Raw genomic sequence first — 24395 nt, forward strand, 5'->3', positions numbered from 1 at the left:
ATAAGAAAGAGTTGGGCGCCATGGAAACTGTTTGATATCGTCGTGATTTATTTCTCGTTTATCGAATCTTAATGCCACAAAATTTCGAAAGGACCGTTTGTATAATTTTAAGACTGTGAAAAACCGTTTACTGCACTTTTCTATTGCTTTAAATGTTCCTTTCTTTTTCACTTTTCTTTCTTGGAACGTTGACTTCTGCATTACAATTTGCTTGATTTATCAGTCTGTTTGGTACCTTTGTTTTTATCTTTGGTATAGAACCCGAATCATGGCCTTCCGCTGTCAGTTTTTGCCATCTATGAATGAAATGATTACCATCATCATTAAACCGAGAACGCCCCTCATCGCAACGCGGCCCCTAAAAAACACTAATAAACATGAACGATGGTTATAGAAATGGTTTCGGAAATACAAAACAGCTGCTTTCTCGATCGAGATGGCCACCAGCATCATCTGGTGTTCATCATGCGGATGTTCCGAGAATGCGAGGGCAGCGCGCTCCGCGGCCAAGAAAGGGGATGTGTGCAAAAGTAGAACACCAGTCCTGTACATCCCCTGCGCGACTGAATCACTCAAGCATGCAATGAGAACTTTATGAGAGCGATGACTAAATGCGACGCAGTCGGCCGCCCTTCTAAGGTGAACACTGATGTTGTGGCGACGACACCTACACTCGCAGCGCACAGATTCGTTTCACCACTACGTGCTCAGGAAAGGAGGAAGGGGCGAGAGTTCCGCCAGCTGCGCAAAAGATAATTACAGATGCGGTGGATGTCAGTTGCCGCCGCAAAGCCGTGCCGCTCACGTCGCTGCTTGAGTGCATTTGACTCGCGGTCTGCCGCCCAGGAATTCTACAGACAATGCCAGACCTGCAAGGAAAAGTGGCCGTGATAACGGGTACGTTTTTCCACTTTGTGCACTCTTGGCTGCGTGTTCATTATCGGCCATCCAAGCATCTAAAATTCTGATTATTGGATTTTACGCGTAATAAAAACCCCATTATGATTATGAGGCCTGCCGTAGTTGGGAATTCCGGATTGATTTTGACCACCTGGTGTTTTTGCGCATAAGTCAGCATTCTTGCATTCCGCCACCATCGGAATCTGGCCGATTGAACTGGGTTTAAAACACGGCCCCGAGCTTAGCAGCCTAATGCTTCGCGGGTACAAAAGTTTTGATTTTTACTAAAAATTCAGACACTGAAGTTCGACCTGTGGCCCCCTGACCATACGAAGAGGGCGGCATGGCTTTGTTAAATGCGCCCCCTATTATTAAAAAAAATGTTTCGTTTGGCAAAGTTACCAACGGCTAGAAACACGTAAATAAAATATGTTCTGAACGCTTTCATTGAATTCATAGCAAAATATCTAGCGCGCACAATTGTCAAGGCCACAGTGAAGGCCGAGCCCTTACTCACACACACGAGCCCTTACTCACAACTATTTTATTTTCGGAAAGATACAGAACATATATATACCCCAGCTAACAGCGCTGAGCATGCGCAACAAGAGTGGTCACGGGAAATCACAGAAGCGTTTCATGTCACAAAGTGCGCGGAAAGATGCATAAGCCAACCATCGGTTGCAATCACTGAAAATGAATTTGCTTTTTTAAATACTGGATGAACCTTCTTATTCTGTTTTTAATCTGCTTCTGTTTTACTGACCACTCTTGTTGCGCATGCTCAGCGCTGATAGCTGCGGTATATATATGTTCTGTATCTTTCCGAAAATAAAATAGTTGTGAGTAAGGGCTCGTGTGTCCCCCTTCACTGTGTCCTTGTCAATTGTGCGCGCTAAATATTTTACTATGAATTCGTACCAACTCGCCCAACTATCAGTTCTGCTGCTTTCATTGAACTTTGCTGGGGACTGTTCTTGAACGAAAAAAAAGTGAAAATTCTTGACTACATTAAATCTACCTTAGACGCACCGTTAGACGGGGCTAAATAACGTTCGCATGGAATAGGCAATCCGTTTGTGAGAATCTGGAGGCTAGATTGTCATTTTCTTAGCATAGGCGCGGCGCTCTTCAATGGTGAATGGTCTAGAAAGATTTCAACTATATACATTCACGTGGAGCAAATGATGGATCCTCTTGGGATAGTTATGATTTGGCAAACATGAGCTCGCACTCACGTAAATGCTTAAACAACAAATAGCTGCGACGTATAGAGAAGCTATTTTGACTGTGTTATCAGCCTTGCGCTAATGTCGATTGACTATTAACCAAAGCACAGCCTGTAACTTACCACATCGCGAGTCAACCTCAGATGTCAATAACCCCTCAACGTGGCGTTCTGTCAACTCTGACCGGTATGAAAGAAATAAGCGATGAGGGAGATTATCAGGAATTTAACGCCCTTTCTGAAGTTCACCTCAACAACACGCCCTGGCCGCGTGGATACAAGTGACAATACAAATGCATAGTGCTGCGACAAAAATGCTCGTGTCCGCGATCGTTCCTGCAGTGTCTTTGAGAGCTGGCTGCATATTGAGAGGCTTAGCGATCGCCATTGTGCGACTCATCAGGCAAACAAAATGCAAGTGTTATCCTTTGAACGATGAACTGCTGACTTCCTTGTGCTCACACGAATCAAGCAAACAGTGCATAACTGGTTTGTGAATCCTTATACATGCGTCCGTACAACTGTCTGAAAAAAAAAACACTAGGTCCTCCGCTTCTGAGCTAAGTGCTCTGAAACATTGCTCATCGGCTATCGATTTTCCAACTCAGTGCCCTAAAACAAATTTATATTGCAATGCAATGCTCGAGGTCCGCTGCATCTCCAAGGAAATGTTGATATTTCCAACCAGCATTAAATAAATCACCGAAGAGTCACCCATGCGTGGCGAAATGGATGCACGATGGCTAACTAATAATGTTATTCCGTTCGAGTTGCGTTCTCACTTCAAGCGTGCCAACTGGTGTTGCACAAGGACTGTCTCCGCGCTGTGAAAACACGCATAGATGAAATGACTGACACCATTTGCATATTGCGACTTCGTTTGTTGCGTTACTTCCTTCCATTTGCAACAGCACGTGTGACCTGTTTGCATGCTGTGACGGGAAATCAACCTATACTTACACGCAATTGTACACCTACCGCATTGGTGACCTTGTTGCTCACGTTCTTGGGAGTAGTGTGTCCATTTTTGCAATCTCCTGCTCCTTGCTGTTTGTTCAGGTATTGCGCCATCATTTAAATCCTAATTTACGCCTCTGCTACATACAGGAACTCTAGCGACCCTCCACGCTCGTGTCTATGCCCTTATAGCACGCCGTCTCAGTACTAGACAGGCAACCGAAAGGAATAAATATTGCTACCGCATAAGCCGGGCGACCCGCCGTGGTTGCTCAGTGGCTATGGTGTTGGGCTGCTGAGCACGAGGTCGCGGGATCGAATCCCGGCCACGGCGGCCGCATTTCGATGGGGGCGAAATGCGAAAACACCCGTGTGCTTAGATTTAGGTGCACGTTAAAGAACCCCAGGTGGTCAAAATTTCCGGAGTCCTCCACTACGGCGTGCCTCATAATCAGAAAGTGGTTTTGGCACGTAAAACCCCAAATATTATTATTATAAGCCGGGCGAGGAAAAGAGGAAGAAGACGTTAGCTGGTGCAGCCTAGGGACGCCATCTTGACTTCACCATCAATCTCGTCCCTTAAATAAAGCCCGTTCAGCATTAACCGTAACAGCCTTGTGGTGGAGGTGCTGGGTACTTCGACCAAGATGACGGAGCTGCTGCAGTGAGTGCCAGGCCTGAGCCGATGCCTCGCTCAACTGCCTCCAACACCAGTTGAGATCCCTATGTGCCACAGCGGCGACCAACAGCCTTGTATGGCTGCTCCAGTGCGAACAACCGACGCCTGGATGCATCAGATGGAGCCCCACCTTTTCTCAGGAAAATTCGGCGAGGACGTGGAGGAATGGCTCACCCACTACAAGCGTGTGAGCAAGTACGATGGCTGGAACTCCACGGCTCAGCTCGACAACGTGGTTCTGTTCCTCACAGGCACTGCGCTAGGGTGGTTCGAGAGCCATGAAGATACCTTTACAACGGGAGACAGCTTCGTTACTCACCTCACAGAGTGCTTTGGCGATGCCACCACGAAAAGGAAGCGGGCGGAGCAGACATTGCTTCAGCGCGCTCAAGCCCCAGGTGAGACCTGTACTACGTACATAGAGGCCATCCTGAAGCTTTGCAAAACGGTCAATCCTCGAATGTCCGAAGAGGACATGGTTGGACACCTTCTCAAAGGCATAGCCGAAGATGTTTACAATTATTTAATCGCAAAGGAGAGTCTCCCCTCGGTAGCCGACCTCATCAAGCATTACCGCACATTTGAGGCCTTGAAGCTGCGCCGTGTCACGCCAAAGTTCGGCAGGTTAGCCAATGTCACAACGGTGACAATCGTTGACGAAAACGACAACTACAGTTTTCAATTTGACCTTGCGGCAACTATAAGGCAAATTGTCCGCCAAGAAATTGAACGACAGACCGAAGGGGCGGATGTCGAACAGCTTGGTTGCGCTTCCAATTAACCTCAAGAACATGCATTTGCTGTGTCCGCATTGTCTGCCATGCCAGGGGTTGCAGACTGTCGATTCGATCGGCTGCGACACCACCGACGTACCTTTCCCGATGACATGACACACAATCACTGAACTTGTCGAGCTACCACCACGAATCGGAATTCGGAAGATCGCGTTTATTATTCGCAGTGTCGCAGGATTGACCCCGAAGCTTACAACGTCAGTCGCGCATCGCCTGTGTGTTGCAGCCGTGGCGCATCAGGACACATTGCTCGTTTTTGTTGCCGGCGCCGACAGACAGCAACATATGGCCCACCACCAACTTGGCCTAATTTTGAACGTGGCAGTTATGATGACCGTCGGCCGACATACCTTGATACTTCAAACACCACAGGCGTGCCACCGCGGAGTACCTTCCGTCAGTATAGTAGAATGAGTGGTTCGCCAGCTTCAGACCGCAGCCTGACGCCCCAGCCAGTAGCCAACGCCGTTCACCGTCACCACGGCGACGTGCTCCGTCACAACAGCCGTCGCGAAATTAGTCGGCTCGGCCGATGGAGCTAAGGTCGCCGGGCCGTCTGCGTGCCTATGAAATACTCCTCTGCCTATTAGGATGGTGAAGAACAAAATGCGTGTGTTAATTGATGGTATACCTGCAATAGCATTAGTGGATACTTGTGCTACCGTTTCCGTCATGAGTTTGACTTTCATAGAGACGCTGGGTCGGAAAGTTATGTTCCCGTGGAATGATGGGGTGACGTTTCGTGGTGTCAGTGGAGAGTGCCTAGTTTCCCTTGGTATTTGTGTTGCAAGTGTTTTATTCGAAGTAGAAGATGTTAAAACAGAATTTCTCGTACTACCGCGGTGCACTCGTGATGTAATTCTCGGGATTGACTTTCTTCAGGATTGTGGTGCATCTGTTAACTGTGGCACAGGCGAAATTATTTTAAAACGCGCTTCTCGCCATGCTTGCCCACACATCCTTACCAGTGAAAAACTATTGTGTTGTTTCGAACGATTTGCTGCTACCGCCTTGCACCCAGTCAATAAAGAGAAAATGGCCTTCGTGACACCAGACGGTCTTTATGAAATTATCGTGATGCCTTTCGGCCTTTGTAACGTGCCAGAAAAATTCAAACGATTCATGGATACTATCCACGGAGGACTTAAAGTGGTGATTTTTGGCAGCACGTTGAGTGAGCATAACAGCCGTCTCAGTCTTGTTCTGGATTGTGTGAAACAAGCCGGATTGATCGTAAATTCCAAGAAATGTCGTTTCGGGGAAACAGACACGTTAGTACTTGGGCATCTGGTCGACAAAAATGATGTGAGGCCAGATCCATGGAAGATTGAGGCAGTCAGCTCCTTCGAAGAAGCGAAGTCAGTGCGGGAGTTGAGGAGTTCCCTGCGCCTGTGCTCGTATTTTAGTCACTTCGTCCCAAGATTAGCCGGCGTGGTGTAGCCCCTAACATGGCTTCTATAAAAAGCCGTACCTTTCAACTGGACATCGCCTTGCAACGACGCGTTCCGCCAGCTAAAATTTCTACTAACATCAGGGCCCATATTCCGTCACTACGATGCATCCGCACCTACGGAAGTGCACGCTGATGCCGGTGGCATCGGCATCGGTGCCGTACTAGTGCAACGTTATCAAGGAGCTGAACACGTTGTGGCTTATGCTAGTCGCTCTTTGGCTAAGGCGGAACGCAATTACACTGTGACCGAGCAAGAATGCTTAGCAGCTGTTCTCACTGTCCACAAATTTCAGCCGGATATCTACGGACGCCCGTTCACTATCGTTACTGACCACCACGCGTTATGCTGGTTGGTGAATCTCCGTAGCCGGCGTGGATGACTTGCACGTTGGGCTCTTCGACTGTAGGAGTACGACTTCGTTATTTCCTACAAGTCCGGGCGTCGCCATGCAGATGCGGACTGTCTGTCCCGCCTTCCTCTGACGACGATGGAGTGTGACGAAGGCAATTTTGATGACAATTTCGCTCCCATTTCTTCTAAATTCCCAGACTCGATGACCTTCAAAGCAGAGCAGGAAAATGATATTAGTTTGGAACCTCTTTTTGTAGCCGCATCGCGTCCTGGAGCCACCAATCGATTTTGTGTCCGTGACGGCCTGCTTTAGAAGATCAATTATTCTGCTAAAGGCGCACGCTTCCTTCTGGTGGTGCCATAGAGTCTGCGAACGGACGTACTGAGAGACATGCACGACGATGTGACCTCTGGCCATCTAGGATTTATCAGAACTTTGAACTGGACACAGGAGCGTTTTACTGGCCCAGAACGCGGGACACAGTCAAGCACTACGTCGCCAGTTGCGAAGAATGTCAACGCTACAAGCGCCCTAAGACCGCTCCGCCAGGCCTCCTCCAACCTCTCCCGCCACCTCGCCTGCCATTTGAACAAGTGGGTATCGATCTTCTGGGCCGATTTCCCCGATCACTTAACGACAACCGATGGGTGATCGTATGTGTCGACCATCTGACCCGTTACGCGGAAACGGCGGCCGTACCATCTTCAACAGCTGCATCCGTTTCAACGTTTTTCCTTCGATTCATTATTCTTTAGATATTCCCCCCCCCCCCCCCCCGCCACCCCGTGTCACCATTAGCGATCGCGGTCGTCGGTTCGTTGCGAACGCCGTAGAAGAACTGCTTCGTCTCTGCAGTTCGCAGTTCCGTCATTCAACGCTTTATCACCTTCAGACAAATAGGATTGTGGAACGTACGAACAGAACTATATCTAGCATGCTGGCCATTCCAATCAGAAGGAATGGGATGACGTACTCCCCTTCATCACCTATGCTTATAATACTGCAAAGCATGAGACAACCGATTACAGTTCTTTTTATCTCCTTTACGGACGTTCACCGCTAAGCTGCATTGACACAATACTACCGCTTGACTTTCACAGCGAGTACTCTGTTGCCAAGACGCTTTGTCTTGCCGAAGAAGCCCGGCGCATCGCACGTCTTCGTACTCTGGCATCGCAACACCGATCGAAAGAGAGCTATGACGGCCGACACCAGTCTGTCTCGTACACTAAAGGAGACTTTGTGTGGTTTGGACTCCGGAACGTAAACGTGGCTTATGCGAAAAGTTTTTACGCCAGTACACGGGCCTATTCGCCATTGTATATCGATTGAGTGACTTGACGTACGTGGTGGCATGCTTGACGTCCGCTGGTCGTTGGCCTAGCCGGAGCCAGTTAGTACATGTCGCCCGCCTTAAGCGGTTTCACCCTACGGTTTCCGAGTGATTTGAACTTGCCCAGCGGATTTCGTCTGACAACCGGAGATTGCTACGGCATGAGCCCAGTGCAACAACCCAGTGCATCAACCCAGTGCAGGGATAATGAAGAAGGTCTTCTAGGGCAACCTCAGAATTGCATCGCCGTAAATAAGAGAAAGAGGAGGAAAACAAGAAAAGGTGCTCTCCATGCAATAGGCTACATAAATATGCAGGGCAGCAGAAGAAAGCAAACGGGAGTAGAGATTGAGGAGCAGTTAAATAGAGAATAAATAGGGGCGTACGCGGTTACAGAAATACCACTTAGAGACTATTAAGAGCTGCCAGTGCATCGCCGTAAATAAGAGAAAAAGGAGGAAAACAAGAAAAAGTGCTCTCCTTGCAATAGGCTACATAAATATGCAGGGCAGCAGAAGAAAGCAAACGTGAGTAGAGATTGAGGAGCAGTTAAATAGAGAACAAATAGGTGCGTACGCGGTTACAGAAATACCACTTAAGAGCTGCCAGTTATTGAGTGATTGAGGGAGACAAGAGTTCAGTGGTAGTCCCATTATGACCTACAGGTTCCCGCCACCATAGGGGCAGAATTCCTAGAGTGCTGCGGATATCCGAATGTGCGACTTGCGCTTCGAAATAACGCCATTGAAAATCTCAGGTTGAAATGGCAAGAATACGCGATTAAAATTGGCGCTGCTGTTTCTTCAATGCCTGCGAATCGTACGCCTTCTCAATTGTTTCACTTGACCAATCATATTCTGTGCCCACCAAGTATTTAATTTCGATGACTTATGTTTTCATTTTGGAAGTTAGGTAAGTAATGCATTACTGATTGTTGCGTAAGTGGTTACTATGAGACCGTCCACTGGGGTGATGCTGTTGCTCGTCTTTGTCGTCGACGTTTTACAAGGACATGGTTGTACAAAGAGAGAGCGTGAAACGCAGGCATTGGTTTTTGTGTGCGAACTTGACCTCCAACAAGGTTTAAGTTTCAAATTCTATGGTACTTCGTTCTCTAAACACAATTGTACGTGGCATGCCAGGACCGTTTTTGGAACCTAATGTGCACAGCTTAGGCTTGCAATGCTGCAAAAGGAGACAGTATAAAACATGTCTGGCGAAAACTCAGAAAGCTTGAAACAGAAGGAAATGGTCAACAAAATGCATCACCATTTTCAGAAGCGCCAATACAGTCTGAGTTGGAGTACACGTCTGGAAAGTCACAGAGATCGTCACTCTTTGTAGAAGCACATGAACTGCAGCTATAGCCGGTATAAATTTATTCGCGTGAAGCACCGCAAGGAAACACTTAATCGGGGAAAAGGAGCAAGGCAATGCGCTGGGTTTACGGGCACATGCACAAACATATGGGAAAGTATTATCGTCATCACACAAAATCGTAAGAAACAAAAAATAAAGAAAGGAAGAAAAATCATGAGGTATCCCGCCAAGCCACCTCCTTCGGCCCCTGCATGATATAAGCCTGGCTTATGCACTCATCATCCGCTTTCATAATATGATAGACCTCAGTTATCAATGTAGTGAAAACTCACTTATTTCCAACCAACTTTGCATTTTTCTGAAACTTATCCTTCCTAGATTCATCATTGTTTCCTCTTTTCTTGCTTCTTGTTTCTTCATCATGAAAGAACGTAAGACGCGCAGACACAGACACTAGAGCACCAGAAAACACATACGCCGACTATTAACTGAAGGGTGCATTTTGTCGGACAAGACAGGCACAATACATGACTGCGCCTGGATGGATGGATGGATGGATGGATGGATTAATGTTATGAGCGTCCCCTTTGCTCATAACATCCATCTATATAAGCGTCCCCTGGCTGCTCAGGTATGGTAGCGCCATTTGTCGCCCAGAAGTCCATGCGGGCCTACGCAACGGATAACTGTTTGGGCAGTTCTTTTCTTTTTATGCGTGTTAGTCGAGGGCTGGCTCACGCATGCGCTTCCACTTATAATGATATGCTAGGCTTCGACCATCAGACGAGTTTCTTCGTTCTTTTGTCTTTGTAATATAGCGCACTCATAAAATTTGGCAAGCACTTACAATCTCGACAGTGCAAAGAAGGATCAGATGGCAATCCTCCCGTTAACGCCCTTTGACGGAGAAGTGGCGCAGCCACACCTGAGTCTTCGCAGACAAGTTTTATGTCTACTTTCCTTGCCGTCACAGTGCGCCCTTTAGTTGCTGGCGCATAAACAGGCATCTCCTAGATCAGCGCTTTCTCCTACCCTCAGTTTTAAGCTGCCATCCCGCCTCACGTTATCAAGCATGTGAGTGCACCACCGTACCCATCCATTGTGTCCTGACGTTCTAATCAAATAACAAGAAAAAATTATAGTATTCATCTGCATAGGATCACCCAGGCAATAATAGATCTGCATTAAAGGAACTGTAATTGCTCAGCAGCACCTGCTTGTGTAAGCTTGTAATGATAGGTAAACTTCCCTGCGATATTCTTTTGCCGTTGTCACTGTTTTGTGACATATTGTTCTCTTGATAAGTGATACTTCCTATTCTTACAACTGCTTTATACAAGTTTATGTCGTCCTTATTCGTTTGATCTTACATAAAATATTTAGTTGCGATGAGAGCAGCTCGTGTGAAAGAAAATTATGCGGTTTTACGTGCCAAAACCACTTTCTGACTATGAGGTACGCCGTAGTGGAGGACTCCGGAAACCTTGACCACCTGGGGTTCTTTAACGTGCACCTAAATCTAAGTACGCGGGTGTTTACGCATTTCGCCCCGATCTAAATGCGGCCGCCGCGGCCGGGATTCGATTCCGCGACCTCGTGCTCAGCAGCCTAACACCATAGCCACTGAGCAACCACGGCGGGTCGAGTTCATGTGAAGTCGGTACCACTCTTTCTCCCAGTTTTGTTACGCTAACTGCATAAGTTTCCTATGCTTGCGGTAAACAAGATGGAAAGGACGGAAGAGTTTGATGTGTGGTCCTCTACACCAAGCGAACCTATAAACTGGGTTCAGCGAACGGCACTTTAGTGTTCCGCGTGCGGGCGAAATTTATTCGACCCCACACGCGCTCGGGTGTATTGTTACCCTGCTTCCGAGGTTAGGTAATTTGTCCACTTCTTTTGTTTCAAGCCGTTCAAATGATACACCGCAATAAACATCGTGCGACCGTGGACAAGCACATCGTTGGGAAAATATATAGGGGGCTGGGAAGAGGGGTGTGGGTTTCGGCGGCACTTTGGTTCCCCAAAAGACGAAGTGCCTGGGAGCCCCTGCTCCATGCATAATGCGCTCTGTTCCGCTGAACAGTTCTGGAGTTTTTTTTTATGTGAAGATGTTCGCTTAGTCGCTAAAGCATCGCTCCGTACCAGCTTCCTGTATGCTCAAACGTCGGTCGCCCGTGCTTGCCTGGCAAAAGGCACATTCAGTTCGTAGGTCAATGTGACTTTGCCACCATGCGTCTAATGCACATGAGCTTACAGATTTCGATCGTGAAATGCCCTGCCTCTATACTTTTTCAACGCACTCTTGATTCGTTCTGGCAAAATATTGTTAATGATTATAAAAGGCTTGTAGGTGCGCCACACGTCACCCTGACAGCGCTGCCTTCAATTTACCCCTGCAGGTGCTTCATCGGGAATCGGGGCAGCTACGGCTGTGCGTTTCGCCTCCCATGGCTGCTGGCTTGCGCTGACTGGAAGGAACAAAAAGGCCTTGGAAAGCGTGGCTGAGACGTGCTGCACGAAGGGGATTCCCCAAGACAAGGTGAGTGGCCTCGAAGACTCATTAATGCGCCACAACTCTAAACCAGGGCCGGAACTGACTATAACTTGCGCTGTTCTTAAGGAATTTGTTAGCTGAAAACGTTATTCTCCTAAGCTAAGGGTAAACCCGAAGTGGCAGCGCCTTTAACTTACCGCGTCGTATGAGAGTGAAAAGGAAGCAGAGTTCGTATTACACGACAAGAAAAGAAGAAGCGCGGCCAAGTGATAGGATGATCGCACATCATGCGCCCGTAGTTGAGGCGCATGATGTGCTTATTGATTATATAATCTATAATCAATAATACACGTCACTATGACGCTATGGGCTTTCGAGGTTTGGTGACGTCTTGTGACAGGTAGGTGAAATTGGTGTAGCCACAAAACTTTTGACCAATGGCCGAGGTTTAATGGCGAAAAGGCGTCGAATCAGAAATAACTGTTCTGTTTTGTTCGGTCGAATCATGCATAATCAGTGTGTACAAATCATATCTGATGGGGAGCTATCGCGGTCTTCGTGATGTCGCAGCGACAGACAGGCGAAGTAGGGGAGGTTCAAAAACGTTTTTGACCAATCACGGCGGACTGATTGCAGAATTGGAATAGAAATGTTTGGAATAGCTTTGTGGTATAGCGCCCCAGGCCAAGAGCTTGTCTGGCAGGTTAAGGTGGCCGCATTCCGACAGAGGCGAAATGCACAAATGCGCGTACACATCAATTTTGGAGACCAGTAATAAATTATAGGTTGGTGACTTCAGGACCTGGAGCCCCTAACTAAGCAGTCAATGCCTAAGTGGCACGTCTTAGAAGTCAACGCTAATCAGTAAACATTACCCCAATGATCAGCGCCAACATTTTCGTAAGTTCACGAGCCTCGAAAGAACACATGTTTAAGTGCACGTCAGAATACTGCACAGCGCCGTAACGCAGCACATAACGGTTCAAAATTCAAACTGGTGTGCCGATTGAATCGGTTCAAGTTGTTCATCTTGCGATATTGATGTCCTTTATTCGGAATAGTCACTGCATATACAACACGAGAACAAAGTGGCATGCAAGAGGCGACAGTTACCGTCCTCTAAACATGCAAATGCGGCAGTACGAAATCGGAGTACGAAAAAAATTTTGGCTGAAGAGGAATAATGCGTTCAAATTCCCATAGAATTTTGGATATTATAAAACCTCTTCCGCCTATTTTTCTGTCCATTGACAGATAAAGGCCTTTGGCAGCGATCTCTGACTACCTCGGACCTAAGCTAGCTGACTTCAAGTTACGCCGGCAAATTCGCCTGTTACCCTACCTAATTTTCTCTCTACATCGACAGCGCTTCCTTTCCCCTGGAAGCACTATGTACTATCACTAACCACTATGTATTACCGATTATTGGCCCTACGAATTACCTGTCCTAAATTTCTTCCTCTTAATTTAAACAGCCACTATCTCGGTTTACTCTCTGGTCCCCACCGCTCTCTTCAGTCTCTTAACGTTAGGCTGATGATTTTTCGTTCCATCACTTGTGTGAGCAGTTCTTAACCCGTTCTCAAGAGTCAGTATTAACCTCCAAGTTTCTGATAATACCTTAATAATGGAATAATTGTACATTTTTCTTTTCATCGACAGCGGTGAGACAACGGTGTCGATCATGATGGTAATGCCGACCGTATGCGCTCCGACCCATTTTCATTCTTCTATAAATTTCTTTCTCATGATCAGCGTACCCGGCGAGTAAGTGACCTAGATAAACGTACTCCTGCATACACTTTAGAAGGTGACTGCCGATCATCAATTCTTGATCGCTTAACAGGTTATTCGACATTACCTTTCTCTTCTGCGCGTTAATCTTCTCCGTATTATTCTTCAACCTACACACTTCCTCCACTAAGGTACATATCAATTGTTGCAATAAGTCCCCGCATTGATAAACTGGGCAATGTTATCGCAAGGTGAAGGTTGCGGAGATGTTTGCCGCTGACCGTCACTCCTAGTCTTTCCCAGTTCAACAGCCTGAATATTACCTCTAAGCATGCAGTGAATATTGTTGGAGAGATTGTCTTCTTGACCCGATCTCCATCGCGATAAGTTTTTTGCGGCATCGTGCTGATAGTTCAAACTTGTGACGCGGGAACTATGACTGAGGCACAACCGTTGCGCGAGGATTGGCGTATAAGTGCACCATGGTTGAACGTAAATATTGAAGCTACTCAAAAATGAAAAAAAAATATCTCAGTTGTCAGCCGAAAGCTGCAAGCACCATAGCCTTTATGTGAAGTTCATTCATTCCTTTAATAAAATTCAAGCGGTATGCACTTAAACCATGAATTACACACAAATGTCATAGCTTCCTCCAAAGGCACTCAATTGGGCGATCGAACTGTGCGCCATCGGGTGAACACACATGAGAACATAATTCGAGCTGTCACAAATGCTTATCTTGCTGATACAACACGTTTGAGTGACCACATTTAGTTTAGCACCTGCTTCAAATAGTGCACTTCGCAATAACAGGCAACTACGTCCGATTTATCACGCTGTTATCTTGACCTGGTACTGCGGAGTAGTCGCGGAGCACCGTTCAGACCGTCGCTGGCGGGAAAGAAATTCTCGCGCTAAACTCAAAAATGTCTTTGTTTGAACTTCTTAAGTGACAGGAGGAAAATGTAGAAAGAAGATCGCATGAAGTGACTCAAAGACGCGAGTGATCTGATATCGCCCAGGACGGATGTCAGTCTGTGGTTTAGAATAAGCATCGCCAGCCAATAAAAAGATGACGATCGCTGTCGTCTTCTGTCGCTTTTCTTTGTAGTCTAATCTTCAGCGTTAAACGTCAGTATGGTTATATTTATTGTGAAGAAGACGCGCCTCTCACCAGTGGCATCGCCAACGCTCGGCTCGCTGCGCCATCCGTCCTGCAGCATCTCTAAAACTCGGATTTCGAGACGGTGCCTCACGCCGCCTCGCCGTTCCGACTAGTAGCGGGCTTGGAGGAACCCACCACCGAATAAACATCTTGTCCGTTCGTGGAGGTTGCTAGCGTTCTGTCCGTCATTTGCACCTTGGAGCTTGGAACTCGAACGCTTCCGCCCATCATGATCGACAACGCAGACTCACCGGCGCCTTCTACATCGGGGTTCCTCGGCAACGTGATCCGAAGGTCTTCAGCGGTACAGATAACATGACGGGGAGGGCTGTTTTACATCCTATGAGAGGGTGAGCGCGCATAACGAGTGGCAGGAAGCTCAAGAGTTAACTAATGCCATATTTTATTTAACTGGCATTGCCCAACTCTGGTTCCATAATCACGAAAGCGACATCCCGACATGGTCAACTTTCAAGACGTCAGTTACTGAAGTGTTTGATTGGCTTGCTGTCCGCAAACTGCGCGCTGAAGAGCGCTTGCGCGCCAGAGTAGAGCAGATTGAAGAAACTTTCACAAACTACAATGAAGAAGTCGTTGACCTTTGTAAACGTATCAACGCCGCCTTGCCCGAAACTGACAGAATTCAGCACATTCACAAAGGCATCAATGACGGTGCATTCCAGATGCTTGAGGCAGGAACTCTCGTACCATTTCTGAAGTCGTCACCTTATGTCAGATCTACGAAGAGTTGAGGCAGCAACGCCCCTTGAATCGACAGCCTGAGTCAAATGCCGACTCGCTATTGAGTCTTGCCGTTCCAGAACGCTCTCTATTGCTTCAGTGTATCAAAGACTTCGTGTGCGAGGAAGTTTCCGTCAACTTTACTTGGTCCCGTTCACTCAGGAGCTGTTCTCTTGTCTGCCACCTTGCCACCTCCGCACTTATATTTGCGAAGAGGTTGCCCAAGCTGTTTCCGTCACCCACCACCAGCAGCCTGTGGCAGCGCCTCTTACCTATGCGCAGGCAGTACAGCATGTAGCCGTGCCTCATACGTATGCGCTGGTAGTGCGCAGGTAGGAAATTTGCCCAGCCCCCTTTGTCGACCCTGCAACAACATTAACCACCCGCTACTCCTACTACATCATGGGTTGGGCTGCGAGGCAGCAACCCTTGGTGCACGCCTGACAACCGTCCCATTTGTTACGTCCGCTGCACTTCCAGCCACGTCGCTCGCTGTTTTCGCAGTCGCCTCCCAACTTTTAATGACGCTGCCCGGCTGTTCTAGTAGGGCCGTCAGCTCCTGCGCCAATCCGCTGCTGGTCCCTCACAACGGCATGTTTGTACTGGCCTCCTGGAATTTCCGTCGCGCCGCTCACCATCTCCTTGTTGTCAATCGCTCTCCCAATACGTCGCCGAACTGCACCCTCCGACCAGGAAAACTAAGCACCGCTGCTCAAGAGGCAAAAACTGCGCCGTCTTCGAATTGCCCAAGTCCTCACTCCAATCCTGATAACATGGTCGCAATATCTGTCGAAGATGTTTCTACTTTTGCACTTGGGAACACCGGCACCACCGTTTCTGTTATAGTAGTCATACACTGCCGTTCCCACGGCAGCATGTTACATCTCTCGCAGCCTTGGCTGCCCGTCTGATTATACAAGGCATGCGGCTACATTAGCGAGTTTATTGGTCATTCGGTGTGCTCACATGAGTTAATCCCCAGGTCGGACTTCCTATCCCGTCATAATTCCGTCATTCTTCTGTGTTGCCGTCATCGATGCTACGGCCGTCTTCACGCAATCTGACGTCTTCATGAGTAGCAAATCCGTTCCACCGCCATTTGCAACGCTTGACATCGCCACCGGCCTCAACAATATTTTTGTGTACAATCGCCTTTCGGAGTCTGTTACGTTATTGCCGATGAATGTCTCGGTCGCGTGGAACGCCTTGACTCTTCATTCTTTGTTACCGTGCCAGAAGAATCTTTCCATATTGCCTCCAAAGGACTACGTGCCCTTTCAGCGCTTGACGAGTCGTTAAATGATATGTTTTCGAGTTTCATTGTCAATGAACTAACTCCTGCCCAACACTCCACGCTCGTTCAGCTTGCACATCACTTTACAAATTCCTTCGATGTTTCGCAACGCAACTGGGCCGAGTGTCGGAAGTTCAGCAACACATTAACACCGGTTTAGACAAGCCGTTGCGTCAAGGACCGTACCGCGTCTCGGCCGAAGAGCGTCGTGTCATTAACGTACAAATTTAGGATATCGTAAACAGTGACGTTATTCAATCACCCCACACTCCCTGGGCATCTCCTGTCGCTCTCGTTCGCAAGAGGGGCGGGTCTATTCACTTTTGATTTTAATACTACTGTCGATTAGGTAACGTAAAGCGCGAAGACGTCTATCACTTGACACGCATCGACGACGCCCGTGACAACCTTCAAGGAGCCGAATTGGTTTCGTCCCTAGACTTGAGTTATGGCTATTGGTTTGTCCCGATGGCAGAAGCCGATCGCCGGAGAACTGCATTTATTGTATGTGACCGCCTATATGAATTAAACGTGATGTCCTTTGGACTTTTCAACGCACCTGCCACGTTTGAATTATTTATGGATGCGCTGGGCGGCGCTGAGTGGTCTATGTATACATGCTACTTCTACGGTGTCGTAGTTTGCTGACCTGACTTTCCTACCCACCTACTTCACCTTAGACATGTTTTGACGTGTCTAACCAATGCTGTCCTGCAACTCAACCTCAAAAAGTGTCGTTTCGCCATGCGGCAGCGGGCCATCTCGGGCCACACCGGGTCCAAGCTGGGCGTTCCACCCGACCCACGGAAGCTTCGTGGTGTCGGCGAGTTCCGGGAACCTATTAATAATAACTTCGCAGCTTTGTGGGCCTGTGCTCATATTTCCGGCGCTTCCTTCGCAGTATCGCATCGAACATGTCGCTTTTGATCCAGTTCCTACGAGGTGGCACGGACCTACCCTGCTCGTGCCCTGCATGCGACGTCGCCTTTGCTTCGCTACATCGTCTTTTTACCTCTCCACCTATTCATCATTTGGACCCGACATCTACAACTGAAGTACATACATATATGAGTGGGTCGGTGTTGGTGCCGTCTTCGCACAACAAAAATGAGGCTACTTCGTATATGTCGTCCCCTATGCGAGTCGCACGCTCAGGCAAGCAAATGTCAACTGCAGCGGGCCTGAAAAACAACTCTTGAACTTATTTCGGGCCCTTGGCAAGTTCCGGTCATGCTTATACTTACGCCCATTCAAGATAATGGATCGCCACGTGGTTTTTTGGCTCGTCACGTGGAGAGATCCATCTGGCCGCCTCGCGCGCTGGGCACTCCGAATGTAGGAGTACGATATTTGCGTTTTCTACCGCGGTGGAGACAAGCACTCCGACGAGGACGCCCTGTCCTGCTCACCTCTTCCTTCAGATTTGGCCTGCGGAACCGCTTATACGAACTCTGTCGCCTCTCGATCTTGACTCAATTGGCATCGAGCAACGCCGTATTCGTGGACCACTTTTCGTTTCGCGTATATCTACATCATTTGCACCTTTATCCCGTTCCCTGCCACGCCAAGCTGTACATTTCTTCATTCGTTATCGGCTCCTCCACTGACGCAACTACTCTCCCGAAGGCCATAGACAGATACTAGTCATTTCACGATTCCAAATCTGTGCCTCTTTTCACGACGATCAGTAATCTGGCCACGCCAGAGTATTTCAGACTACCAACGCATTCTACACTGATACTACTGGCGCGCAATGTACACTTTTGTGTGAAAGTTTGTTCCGTGCTGCCCTGACGGTGAGCGTCGCAAATCACCAGGTTTTTGCGCGTCTGGCGTCTTGCAGTTTTTTCCGTGCCCAGCCAAATCCTTCAATCGCGTCGACGTTGGCCTCTGTGGCCCGCTTCCAGTGATACTGCATGGCAACCTGTTAATCATAGTTGCTGCGGACCATTTGACTAGGTACGCCGAAACTGCTGCCTTACCCAATACTACAGCGCGGGATGTAGCCACATGGCTTCATCTTTCGACATGGCGCACCTCCAGAACCCCTTAGCGATAGAAGTAGCGTCTTCCTTTCCGAAGTCAGCGGAGCTTTTCTTTCGTATGCCACATTATTCATCGAACGAGCACGGCATGCCACCTACAGACTAATGGGCTCAGAAAGGAGTTTAATTGCACGCTTGGTGAAATGCTCGCGATGTGCATGACATTTCATCATGACACCTGGGACCGCGTTTTTTTCTTTTGTGTCATTCGCATACGACTCGACAATATAAGCTTCAACGGGATTTTCACCATTCTTCCTCCTGTATGGATGCGAGCCTTCGCATGTCATTGAAACTCTGCTCCCTTACCGTCCTGACGCTTCCCACTGCCTATCTGTGTACGAAGTAGGCCGACAAGTTGGTCAGTGCCGCCAGCTCGCGCGAACCTCTACATCACAAGAAGAACAGCGCCAGAAGGAAAGCCGCACCGACTCACTTTCAAATGCAACTTATGCCCCATTGTCCCTTGTGTGGCTGGGTGTTCCTTGCCAATTTCTTTGGATTTCCTGGAAACTTCTCCCAAAGTACAAATGTCCTTATCGCGTCTTGGAACGAACGTCTCCGTAGAATTTTTTTTTAGATCCACTTTCTGCATTTAACGATACTTCGTGGTGTGGCCATGACTTCGTCTACGTGGCGTGTCTCAAGCTCTAACATAGCCTTTCGCTTCCAGCCTTCTATGTAGCCCACGTGGCACTTCTTCCTGGGGAGGCGATTGTGAAGAAGACACGTCTGTGTCTAGTGGCATCACCAAAACTCGGCTCCCTCTGCCTGCGTTGCTGGACGCTAGTGTCTTTAGAAACGGTGCCTCGCGTGGCCTCGCCAGCCTTACTCGTAGCGTCCTTGAAGAAATGCACTTCCAATAAATATCTTGTTAATGTGAATGAATGCGAGAGCAAGTGCACGCGTGCGTGGGCGTGTGCTCTTGTGTGTGTCTGTGTGGACTCGTTGACAATTATTCGCTCCGCTCATGAGGTGTATATTATTTAACAGCATCATTCCTGTTCGAGCTGCCCTCATGATTTTTGTATCAATTGTGGTAGGTTGTCTTAGTCGCCATTTCTCTTTTTACAGCGAAGCTGTCTATGGCTAAGGTCTGGAAAACAAAATGTGTCCCAAGAAAAAAAAAACGCCCGGCATCTTTTCCGCACATCCGCCGACAAAATTATGAAGCGTATGAAAAGCACAAACGATCGTTGCCGGTATATCGAGTCCAGCTGGAACTCCCACAATGACTTGCTCCGCACAAGATGCTGCTCAGGTTGCCTGGCCTTCTTTGCCAATAATGGGCTCTCGCAAGGACCACACAGACCAAGGTTCAGCGATGCGTCCTGCTGACAAACTTGAAGAAGCCAAGGTCCAGAGCATGCTTAGACAACGTGATGAATACAATGCGTGATATGTTTCCTGCTTTACGCATGTCATCAGCGTTACTGCGTTACAAATAATGAATACCATAGAGCCACTTCTTTCAGCTCTGCGGTAGTATCTCAATATGGTGCTATCAGCAAGAACTTGTACATTTGAAGAGTATGCGTCGATTTGTTATTATGCAGCGAAACGCGTGCTGCCTGCGTGGACGCCTTTGGGATTGTCGACAAGGCATATTGAAGTACCGTTTACCCGTTGTGGTTGTTTCCGAGCGCGATGATCTATCTCCCTTCCTCCGACCCTCAAGATGTTAGCAACTTTGGTCACGGAAAGGCATTTCCAGAAAGAAGCTTCTGTTGTGCATACGTCGTGACATGGTTTACGCCCGACATATGGTCGCTGAACATGCTTCTAGTGAATACATGTGTGGCAGCAAGGCATAACCAGTGCGTCTTTTCGATCATTGGAGGCTAAATACCTCCTAAAAAGAGATTTTATCCCTTACACCAGATTTTTGCCTTCCCAATGCGCCCGGGTCCACATAAATTATCGGAGAATTTAACGTCCACCACCCATTATGGGGTGGTGGACGGGTGTTACGATGAATAGAGGTGGTGAAGAATCGTCAAACCTCATAGATAACGACGATTCCGCAACCATTATCGACGGCTCCTCTGCATTTCTCTGAGGCCGGACATGTAGTAGCTCCTTAGACCTTTCATTTGCGCTGAGAATGAAACGCATGATAGCGACCACATACGTACATATGTACAACTGCAATGGTTTCTTCAAGTTCCTCCACCTCGTATACGTTGTACTGACTGGCGACATTATTCGACATTGGTTGGCAGCGCTTGCTCAGACGAATGTTCGCCGCCTGGCCTAGAACATGTTATTACCCCAGCTCTTCCCCACGCGACAAAATTCGTATGTGAATCAGTACTTAGAAGCTCAATCGAAATCGAATACGAAAAACTACGAGCAGTGCGTCACCTCGCCCAGAGGAAATGCCGAAGAAACAAATCTACCTGAGACAGTGCTGTGCTATCTGCTAGGGAGCTCAACGACACTTCTGCTGGAATCTTCACAAACTGGGCACTAAGCACTGGAGAGGAACTTGTACCTGCCTTGATCCTCGTAATCCACGTTGGAAAATAACGCAGGCCATGCGAAGCTTACAATATCCCTCCCAAGAAAAGTAGTCATTCCGAGCTCTGGCAGTAGTGCAATGTAGAAGCAATGCAGATATTGCAGAGAGCTACTAAAATGCATGTGGCTGTAGCTTCTCGTCGACATTTAATAATTAATTGACAAACCCCACCATCCGGATATGACTGCCTTGGGGTCATGTTCACGATGCAAGAACTAGACGCTAAACTCGCTTCATCTCAAAGATCTTCATTGGCTGGGCAAGACAGCATCATATACGCTGCCCTGCGAACTTTGGGGGAAGACGCGCGAACTGTTGTCCTCTCCCTCTTCAATGTATGATGGAGTTGAGGGTCTGTGCCGGAGAAATGAAAAACGAGTCGTATTGTTAGTGCTTCTGAAGCCTGGCAAAGCACCTCGTGCCTCATGTTCCTACAGACCCATTGCCCTGGCAAACTGTGTGGGCAAGATCGTGCAGGCAATGGTGCCGGCGAGGATAGAGTGGCTTCACGAAAAGTACAACATTTACCCACACATTATGACGGCTTTTCACAAAGGAAGATCCTCCACTGATAGCGTGATTGACTGGATGTCAAGTGTCCAACAGGATAAGAAGCGCTCACACTTGTCAGGAGCACCCTTTTTGGACGTCAAGGTACATATGGACAATGTATTGCGTGATGCCATTCTTGACGCATTTGAGGAGCTGGGAATTGGAAGTAGGATGCTTTACTGGCTAATTACCTTACTGGAACGGGAACGGTTTTACAATTTACTGTACGGGTTTATTGGAACGCCTTTTACGGGTATTGCTGGAACTACCTTACAGGCCTGATCATGTTGATGACGACGACAGATCGGGACACCGTCGTCATCAAATCAGCCGTCGGGTTCCTCAGAGAGGCGGACTCAGTCCTACGCTGTTCATTATAACCCTTATGGAGCTCAGCGATATAGTGCAAGGGACTATCAATATGAGCGTGTATGTTGACGATATCTGCATATGGGCTTCTGGTTTGTCGCGGCCACAACTTCGTGTAAAGCTGCAACGTGCAGTGTTGGTCACCTCGAAGTACTTGCGGCAGCAAGGTCTAAATCTGGCGACTGTAAAGTGTGCGGCACTTACAAGCTCCTACAAGATTACGATCAACGGTCTAGCCATGCCGTACGTAACGCACCGCGGATTCCTATGAGTGATTATTGACTAAAACTTGTCCTGGTTTAAGCAAGTATCGACGCTCAAGTCAACATTAAGCAGCTTCTTATACACGCCTAAATATAGAGCATGCATTAAATGGGGCCAATGAGACAGATCATTGCTTCAGCTCCATGAATCACTTTTTGTAGGCTACCTACGATACCGTTTACCTATTATTACAAACATCTGCGCCTCCTGCCGACATACACTTGATGGCTTACGAGCTCGAGCACAGAGAAGATGCCTTGGTCTGCCATGCAGCACTTCAACAAAGGGCGTGATTGTGGAAGCACGTGTACCTCCTATAGACGCTCATCTTTCATGAGAACCGTTAGGAGTGTATGTCTTCCACAACTGACTCGCCATGAACATCACCCACTATCGACCAATCGTATTCTACGTCCAGACAGCAGTTTCTCGAAATCTTTTTCACGTCATGAGAGCGTCCTTCCCTCAGGTTTTAAGGGGGCCATAGCAGCAGCCGTATATGCGTGGACGTTGTCAAGACCTGTGGTGAACCTATCCATTCCCTGAGGCATTAAAAAAGTCACGTATGCTCTCATGTGGACTTGAACAGTTGAGAAAAGGTTTATTAGCGCTCCTTGTTCGAGGGACGCAGCGGCCGGGAATGGAGAGGCAGCCAAAAGCACCGTCCAAAAATACGCCAGCAACCTGCTCGGCTCTGCTCGGCGAGCAGAGCCGAGCTGCGCGTTGGCGGTGCGGCTGCTCAGTGAAACAAGTCTTCTTCATCAGAATGTCCCCCCGAAGAAAAAGCGGCATCCGGGCGACTTAAGAATCGGGAGGCAGAGGGTTGGGGTAGGGTTTGAGACATGAGACGTGGACAATGTCGCGTCCACGCTGGCACAATTCTTCAGGTGGTGACAGTGGTTCAATGAGAAAATTCGCTGGGGATGTTCGCTCCAAGACTAGGTAAGGCGCTTCGCATTTTGGGACGAGCTTTGAGGAAAGTCCCGGCATTTGAAAAGAGACAGACAGCCACACACGACAGCCTGGAGCGTAGGTGGTGTTTGGAAGGAGTCGCTGGGGTTTTCTCTCTGGCACTGCTGTTCCTGTGCCGTAAAGGTGCGCGCGAGCTGGCGGCATTCTTCGGCTTGTCGGGCGAGGTCGGACACAGGTAGACGCTCAGAGGCGTCTGTCTGGACGGTATGGGAGGACCGTGTCGTGGTATGCTTAAGCTTGCGATCATACCGGAGGAAAAAAAGCGAAAATCCCGTAGTGGTCGGTAGTGGTATCACGCGGACGTGATAAATAAAAATATGTGGTCCGAGATACAATGATCAGATGCCATGTACATCGAAAGCACATCACCTAGTGTGCGGTTAAATCGTTCTGGGAGCCTGTTAGTCTGGATATGGTATGCCGTGCCTGTCCCATGGTTAATTTGGCATTTCGAAAGCAAGCCTTCGACGACTTTTGAGAGGAAGGAGCGGTCTCTATCGTTGAGGAGTTCACGAGGTGCGTGGTGTCGAAGAACGAGGCGATGTAGGACGAAAGAGGCTGCATCCTTGAATGTAGCAGTTAGTAAATCAGCAGTTACGGCATAGCATGTCAAATGGTCAACAGCAACTACGATCCACCGATTGCCGTCTGCTGTCACAGGAAGCGGGCATATGGGTCGATGCCGACGCAATTGGAGGGTTTGGTAGGGTATGGGAGCGGCTGCAAGGAACCAGACGGGTGTAAAGGCGGCGATTTGCGGCATTGGCACTCAAAGCAGCACAGAACAAGCTTTTGTAAAAATTGTAGATACTGCACCAGTAGCAGCGCTGGCGAATTCGTTCGTACGTCTTGAAAACTCCACTGTGGCTACACTGCGCATCGTTGTGGAAAGAGACATATTTGCGATATTTAGCTGCGGGGAATCACCAGAACGCGCCTACAGCCTTTAGGAGCGTAGCTGCATCGGTGGAGCAGCTAGTCACGAATGCCCAAACGAACGGCTTGACGTCAAAGACTTCGGGATACATGGATGGTCGATGATCCAGATAGATAGTCGAAAAGCGAAACGATGCACTGGTTATGAACATGTGCGGTGGCAAAGTCCATGTTGAAAAATGACACGGAGTGTGTGCAAGTTGTTCCCCAGGTCTAGTCTGGAGGTAAAATGAACGTGACATGGCGTCTGCGTCTGAGTGTGTGGGGCCGCTGCAGTCTACGACGTGA

At 48.3% G+C, this 24395-nt stretch overlaps 1 protein-coding gene across 4 annotated transcripts in view; it reads left to right on the forward strand.

Annotated features, from left to right (window-relative positions):
• The window catches only part of LOC142576571 (3-oxoacyl-[acyl-carrier-protein] reductase FabG-like), a 112965-nt gene that overhangs the window by 22490 nt on the left and 66080 nt on the right, over positions 1 to 24395 (forward strand). For 3 of the 4 annotated variants that reach the window (XM_075686749.1, XM_075686751.1, XM_075686752.1), the window contains exons 1-2: positions 750 to 897; positions 11420 to 11559. In XM_075686749.1, coding sequence (XP_075542864.1) covers positions 861 to 897; positions 11420 to 11559 — 177 coding nt within the window. In that variant the 5' untranslated portion in view covers positions 750 to 860. Of the gene's footprint in view, positions 1 to 749; positions 898 to 11419; positions 11560 to 24395 lie in introns of those variants that run through there. The other variant, XM_075686750.1, reaches the window with a different exon arrangement.

Source organism: Dermacentor variabilis, chromosome 3 (genome assembly GCF_050947875.1).
Source record: "Dermacentor variabilis isolate Ectoservices chromosome 3, ASM5094787v1, whole genome shotgun sequence".
In the NCBI taxonomy this organism is placed as follows: domain Eukaryota; kingdom Metazoa; phylum Arthropoda; class Arachnida; order Ixodida; family Ixodidae; genus Dermacentor; species Dermacentor variabilis.